The following is a 7579-nucleotide window of genomic DNA, read 5'->3' as shown; positions in this document are numbered from 1 at the left end:
CAGTCAGTTAAATTCAGAAAAACACATGACTTAGGTGTTTCTGATCAAGTCTAGAGCAAACTCTGGCTTTGGAAAGTGGAGGTTCCCAATGTCTGTGACCCAGAAAACACCCTTATAAGGATGCCTCAGCTTCCTAACTGTACAGGGAGAAAATTAGCAGGGAGGCAAAGGGTGTTCCCCATGACATCAGCAGCCCCTTCTTTGGACATTCCATTGTATCCTGGAGAGTTCTTGGCATCCCTTGTGATGTCACCAGTGTTGTAGTGACACTAAGTGCACTGAGCTCTCTCACTCAGTGTCTACAGCATATGTCCCTAGACATGATTTCCCGACTGAGGAGACTTTTTGGAAGAGCAGAGATGGAGGTGACAGAAACTAGAGAGAGGCAGAAAGTAGCTGGCCTTTCATCTGAGAGTAATGAAGGACGAAGAAGGTGGTCTTGGGGAATGTGGAGTAAGTCCTGGGAAGGGGATGTTGAGCTTCCTGTCTGGGGTGGCCTGAGCTGGCCTTCCTAGCAATTTGGGCACAGAAACTGACTTCACTGGGAAGCAAAAGAATTTCCATGATTATCACAATACTTAAACATCAAGGATTTCAGAATATGACTTTCTCCATCCCTTAAGGCAGGTGATGGCAAGGCCAAGGCAGGTATTCTCAAATACCAAGTCTTTACTTTGATTGGGTTTTGTGGTTGTTACATGGGGACAAAATGAGACCATCAGGAGTCACAGAGGGTCTAACCTATGCTAGTATATGTAAAGGAATCCCTGCATTTCACTTCCATGGCTTTTTTTTTTTTTTAAGCTTCAGTGGGTATCTGACAGTAGTACCAGGGAAAGAATTGTGCTCCCGGTCATGGTCTTATGTTCTCAGAACTCCTCTGACCTCCTCTCCCTGACAGTACCCACCTTAGATTTCTTTAAAACCCATTGTGGGTGGCAGGTATTTCTGTCCTTTAACCAAATACCTTTCAGTGTTGATACACTGAGACAATGAACTCTATTGCCATCTCTGGGGTGTTTGGTGTTTCAGTAGGGGGAATTGCCACTGTGTTGAGCATGGTCTCACTCTGCATGAATTTTAGTCCAAACTACTGGGCCTTGACTAACACGGTAGGACATCTGACCATCTCCTATCACTCAAGTTCTTTGGGTTACTTAATTTTCCATCTGACAAAGTGAGGGATCTAAAGCCAAGTTGCACCTTGTAAAACTGACAATAATGGTGGAGAAGCTATCCCTGTGGTCATCATGAGCATGTGTAGGGAGACAGAGGAAACACCTGGCTGCTTTCATCTCCTGGTCTCTATAGAGTGATGGGAGAGTTGAGATTCACTTAGGAGGCATCTAATGCCTGGACCACACTGATGGTGGTGTCCCTGGTTTCCAGGCATGCTCTCCTTCTCTTAGAGCTGAGGGTGTTCTCCCAGGACACTCTGCATTCTCTTTGGACAATTTACTTATGTTCTTCTGCCTACAGTGGCTGGCAGACAGTCATCATGCCCTGCAACTGTCCTAAGCAAGAAAGAGGCCAAGAAGGAGGAAAAGAGACTGACCAAAGAGCTGGAGCTCAGTACCCAGGAGAGAAACGAGCTGAGAGACCGCTTGATCTATGTCACAGAGGGATCCATGAACAAGAGGTACTCATTGCTCCAAACACTTTGGTGTCAGTCTGACATCTGCAATGTCACCCTCATCTTATCCTTTTAAGGTTGTGGGTTCTGGGAAGCAGTACCTCCACAGAGTCCCTGTGCCCAACTTTATGTCCCTAAGTGCTTCTTAGAGGAGAGGCTGAACCTGAAGCTTGGTCAGGAGCGAGAAGGGAAACGGACTCTTTTGCTTCCTCCAATTGAAATGTTGAACTTGTGGTCTGAGTAAAGAATTCTGGATGGAGGCAGTGGCTAGTGAATGAATGCCAAGCATGCATTTGGAAAGTCCTCCACAGATGCAGTGAGTTTGTGGTGATGCTTTGTACTTACCTGGCTCTTACTTGAGGGCTGGAAGGTCCTAGCAGCAGCTGGTCCCACACTGTTCATCTCAGTGGTTGACTAGAAGGCCTGAAGCTTATGCCTGTTCCTCTTTGTCTGTGTGCCTTATACTGTGAGTCAGTAATGTTGAATGAATTTCTTCTTATTCTGATTGTTCTCTCTCCAATGCTGTATCTCTCTCTTTCTCATTCTCTGATTCTGTTTCCTTTTCCCTTTACTTGTCTGTGTGCTTGTGTGTGTGTCCACATGCATATGGATGTGCAGACATACAGTAGGTATATATTTCCTTCCACTCTTTGGGAACTAGGGTTCTGTGTTTTGGCCTGTGGATTGACCTGTATCACAGTTTAAAGGTGATGTGACTCCTGAGGTCTGGGATCCGCTCATGTAAACAGCACTCTCACTGCCTCTGTGGTGCCATGTGTCTGTACTTTTGTATCTCTTTGACAGACTAGAAAACTGTGTTGATGACTGGTCTCATCTCCAGAATTATGTGCAATGAATGTCTCCACACTATTAGTTATGGAGGATTTTGAGTCCCTGTTTTGAAATTAGGAAATATATAATCACAGGTTTCTGGTGGTCAAGGACCTGTGGCCTAGTCTCTTTAGAGCATAAGCTGCTAGACCTCCAGTTCAGGCCAGCTGAGTGGACACAGGGAGCCAGGGCACCCTCCATCTGGATGCCAAACTTCTGCTGTCCTGGGCCAGGATAACAAGTTTCCAAAGCTGGAGAAGATCCCCGTATGTAGAATGAAGAAATTGGCCTTCCAGGAGTAGGGTAGGACAGGACCCAGCCTGAGTTCATGTGTTCCTAAAAGCCCATGTTCATGGAGTTCTGTCTTACTGGGGCCAGACCCTATTACAGGCAAAATCCACTGTATGAAAAACTGAAGTTAAAGGAGAAGACGGTCATGTCATTTCTGAACAAATTAGAGATGGAGAACACTGAGTTCTGTGAGAACGTCCAGGAGCACAAGAAGGAGATTAACTTCTATAGGTAAGTGCAGGTCATGGAGGCTACCACTTGTACAATGGCCATTTCTGCATTCCTTTGAACTGGAATGGAGAGTCTCCAGGTCTGGTTCTATCCCTTCTGCTTTTTAGCCTTCAGTGTACCTTGGGCCTTTTGGGCTCAGTTTTCTTCAATCTGTAAGAGAACCTGAGTCCTCCCAGGGTTATCTGGGCATCCTCAGGAGCCTCTAAGATAACAAAATGAGAGGGTTCTTTTGCATAACTGGACCTATGGGGCTCAGGCAGGGTTTTACAGATGTGAGTGTGATGGAACACATGGATAGAATGCCCTCCTCTTAGTTCTCCTGACCTCCAATGAGGGTATTTGCACCCTACTACTTGATGTTGCTGCAATACACTGGGCTGCCATGGAGATTCCTCTTTCTTTGGAGAGGCAGATAGATGGTGATACCTCTTTCTTTTGGGAAGACATGGAGCCTTATTTGTGTTTGGGCTACAGACATGATTAATTCTTACCTGCATTGGCTGTTTGCTGTTTGTGCAGTGTCATGGATATATTGAAATATATTGTACTATGTCTTCATGGGAACCTGGGTCCTGGTGGGGTAATGGAACCTATAAGTAGGAATGGGAGGAGGAGGTTGCAGGATCTTAATAACCTTAGTGTGTTTCCAGAAACCTGCAAAGTCGGCTCCTGTTGCAGTCCTCTGTTGTAAAGAAGTCATTGGTCAAAGTGAGGCAGGATTGCAAGGAAGTACAGGCTGATTCGTACCTTCTCCAACAGTACTTGACTGAGTTGAACCTGAATGTTAAAGATGAACAGCAGAAGATCAACAATCTCCCAAATCAACAACAGCAGGATAAGGTACGGATAAGCACCTTATTCAGACTAATACTGTCTGATATCATTTGCCCATTGAATCCATCTTTGCATTGATCCACCGTCTTTCAAATCCACAGCCCCAACCAGCCACCCACTTCACGGACTTTAGTTCTTCATTACTCTGTCTATGCACAAGTATTCTCAGTAGTTCAACTCTTGGGAGACACTGAATTATTGACAAGTCTATCTTGCTACTCTTCTTACAGCGACAGTCTAGTAAGGGTAACAGGTGAATTACACATCACACACTTGCATGATCTTATAATAGGTGGGTTGGTATGCAGAGGTTTGAGAAAGTTCTAGGTCTTGTGACAGGAGTTGTGCAGGGGTCATGTGTCCTCTCAGGTAAAAATAACCTTGCAGAGAGTAAAGCCAAATGCAAATATCAGATGAGAGCTTCTCATTGTCAGTTGTCTGGGTGGCATGTGGCCTTCTCCTTTCTCCCTGCAACTCAATCAGTTCTCTCCCCATTGCCCAGTTCATGGTTTGCACTGATAGAAGTCTGAGTGGCAGCTTGTCAGCCCATGTGTTTGTGAGTTTTGCTTGAAATTTTGCCCTGCTTGTACATTTAGCAGCAAGCTTTTTAGTTAAAAGATCAGTTTTGATGTCTAGTTGAGGTGGTGGGAGGCAGCAGCTGACATCTGACATGCACGTCCCCACCAACCTTGTGTCTTAATAACTGCCTTCCTCTCCCAGGTCTCAGAAACTGCAAGAGAGCTGGAATTGGACACATCCCAGGAAGAGAGCCTCCTGCAGAATGAGTTGTCACCTCAGGAGCCCCCTGTTGAACTCCCTCCTCAACAACCACAGACTTCTTTGGATGAATCTCCTTCCTCATAGATCATTTCCACAGTGTGGATGGGCCCAAATCATGCAGCCAGTGAGACAGCCAGACAGATTCAGGGTCTTTTTCTCTTTCCTGTGTGACCTCTTGAGAGAGAACTGAGGTGACTACAGTACCAGCAAGTGCTGAAAATAAGAAACTGACTGTAGTCTGTTCTGCTAAATGTGCAGTGAGGGAATGTCCCTTCACAATTTTTTCTGTTAAGACTTTTGGTTGAAATTTTGATTTGCATGGTTTTGTTTTTTCTTATGTTATTTAGATATTATGTGTTTTTGTTATTGACTTTTATTTTGCTAAAATTTTTGAAGTTTACGTAAACCTTCATACTAAAATTGTTTTTTAAAATTATTTCTTATGAATAAAAAGTTTATCTGTAACTCTTGACTCTTTTGTTAATTTTATTTAATCTTCCTTTTACACTCCAGATTTTATCCCTTTCCATGTTCACCCTCTGATTCTTTAACTTACTGTCCTCCTCTCCATCTGTCTCCCTGAAATGTTCCCCAATCTCCCCCCAAAATTCTACTCCACCAAACCTCCCCATTCCTTGGGGTCTTTGAGGGTTAGGTGCACCTTTTATGACTGAATCAATACCTGGCAGTCCACTTTTTGTATATGTGTTGGAGGCCTCATATCAGCTTGTTTATACTAACTAATTGGTGGTCCAGGTCTGAGAGATCGCTGGGGTCCAGGCTATATGATACTGCTTGTCCTCCTACAAGGTAACCCTACTCCTCAGCTTCTTCCAGCTTTTCACTAAGTCAACTACAGTGGTCAGCAGCTTCTGTTCACTGGTTGAGTGTAAATATCTGTAACTGATACTTCAGGGTGCTTGTTTGGTCTTTCAGAGGGCAGTCATGATACAACCCTTTTTGTGAGCACACTATATCCTCAGTAACAGTGTCTTTCCTCAGGTTCTCCTCTTAATCTGGGGCCCCCTTTGGGTCTGTTGCTGAACCTTCAGCCAGACTGATGATCATCTCAGGCTACAACTCTGTCTAGGCTGCCTGTCTCTGGACTGGTGGTTCTCTCCCAATTTCTCCTTGCCTGCACCTGCCTATGTTGCCCCATTCAGAAGTTTTCTGTCTAAGGCTCATTTCTAACCATGGTCCAATATCACAGGCCGCATTGACTTGTTTCCAGCTTGCTTCTCACCACTGTATCCAATCTAGACTTACACAGGACTAGGTCATTTCAGGATCACTTTTTAAAATGTGTTTTCGATTCTCCCCCCTCTTGGATACTTTCCTAATTTACATTTGAAATATTATCCCCATTACAGTTTTCCCACCCACCACAAAATCCCTATATACCATGTCTCCTACCCCTGCTTCTATGAGGCTGTTCCCCACCCAACCACTCACTGCAGCCTACCCTCCCTGGCATTCCCCTACACTGGGATAAGGAGCCTTCACAGGACCAAGGGCCTCTCCTACTGATTTCCCCACAAGAGAATCTTCTGCTACATATGTAGCTGGAGCCATGATTCCCTCCATGTGTACTTTTTGGTTGCTGGTTTAGTCCCTGGAATATCTGGGGATAGTGGGTCTGGTTGATTAATATTGTTGTTCTTCCTATGGGGTTGAGAACCCCTTCAGCTCCTTCAGCCCTGTGTTATATTCTTCATTCTTCAGATGATCTCAGACCACAACACTGAGCTTAGATATAGCCTCTCTCTTTCTGACACCTACTGAGTCACATGAGACACAACTGTCACCCTGCCAATGATCTAGGGGCAGACAATATCAATGATATAAATCATTAAATGTCAGTGGAATTCTGGTCTGTAGGATTTAAGAGTAAAACACCAAAACTCAAAACACCACCACACCACCACCACCACCACCACCACCACCAACAACAACAACAACAACAACAAAATAGATAAATACTGTTTTCAAAGGAAAGACTTATTACCAAAGAAGAATTAGCCAATCTTTTATCAAATCTTGAACTAGACCAGGAGATTCCTAAGCTCTGGCCATGTAGTGAAGACTCATCAACATAAAACATTGTTTGACAAGACTGCCGAGCAATTGTCTCCAATAGTAGGAATTAATCAATATGGCTTAGTATTACTTAACCTAACAGCTTAAAGTTTGAAGAATGTTTTCAAATAATGAAAGTAATTCAAATTCTATGAAGAATATCATTGGAAATTTGATGTGGATGGTATTGAATTTGTATTGATCACTTTCAATATTATAATCATTTCAAAGGATTAATTCAGACACTATGACTGCAGGAGATCACTGCATCTTCTTTTGTCTTCTTAAATATATTTTATTTCAGTGCCTTTAAAGTTCACTATAGTGGATGTACATTCCTTGTTTTATTCTCACTACTAGGTTGATCTTCAACATACCCACTCCTTAGTTTGTATTAATTTTCATAAAATTCTTACTCGTTATATAATATCATCCCAGTAATTCTCCATATACCTATCTATTTAAAATGGAGTGATTTCCAGTAATGGTCAAAATCCTTTTGGTTCCCACATTACTGAAACATTTCAATTTGCCTGAATAAGTAATGATTAGGTCAGATATTCACTGACGACTAGGGTGGGGAAGAAAATGAAAAGAAAAACAACAACATACACAACTTGTGAAGTAATAATAGATCTTTGTTGGAAGTTGGTAGGATATTTTTCTTTTGTTGAAAATCAATTCCTTTCTTATACCAAATATCCTGATTATAGCTTGCCCTACCTTCCTCCTATCAGTTCCTCCCCACCTCCTCTACTTTCCTGATCCATCCCTTTCTGCCTTTTATGAGAAAAGAACAGACTCCAAAGAATGAGCTTCCAAATGTGACAAAATAAATTATAGTAAGATGAAGTAAAAGTTATGATACTGAAGTTGAACACACTAACCCAGCAGGAGATAAAG

The 7579-nt window shown here is 43.1% G+C and overlaps 1 protein-coding gene and 1 non-coding gene across 2 annotated transcripts; one reads left to right on the top strand and one right to left on the bottom strand.

Annotated features, from left to right (window-relative positions):
- Positions 1 to 65: 65 nt before the first annotated feature.
- Positions 66 to 4699, top strand: LOC114611075 (disks large homolog 5-like). Its single transcript, XM_028755724.1, has 5 exons — positions 66 to 453; positions 1480 to 1639; positions 2843 to 2986; positions 3637 to 3826; positions 4541 to 4699. The coding sequence occupies exons 1-5, from the start codon at positions 309 to 311 to the stop codon at positions 4682 to 4684; spliced, it is 783 nt and encodes a 260-aa protein (XP_028611557.1). The 5' UTR covers positions 66 to 308; the 3' UTR covers positions 4685 to 4699.
- A 1599-nt stretch (positions 4700 to 6298) lies between these two features.
- LOC114611076 lies at positions 6299 to 6428 on the bottom strand. Its single transcript, XR_003709793.1, has one exon. It is a non-coding gene; the product is annotated as a small nucleolar RNA SNORA17 (small nucleolar RNA).
- Between the last annotated feature and the right edge of the window lie 1151 nt (positions 6429 to 7579).

Source organism: Grammomys surdaster, unplaced genomic scaffold (genome assembly GCF_004785775.1).
Source record: "Grammomys surdaster isolate TR1022 unplaced genomic scaffold, NIH_TR_1.0 126078, whole genome shotgun sequence".
In the NCBI taxonomy this organism is placed as follows: Eukaryota; Metazoa; Chordata; class Mammalia; order Rodentia; family Muridae; genus Grammomys; species Grammomys surdaster.
The sequence above is the reverse complement of the archived record's forward strand: the minus strand, read 5'-3'. Positions and strand labels throughout refer to the sequence as shown.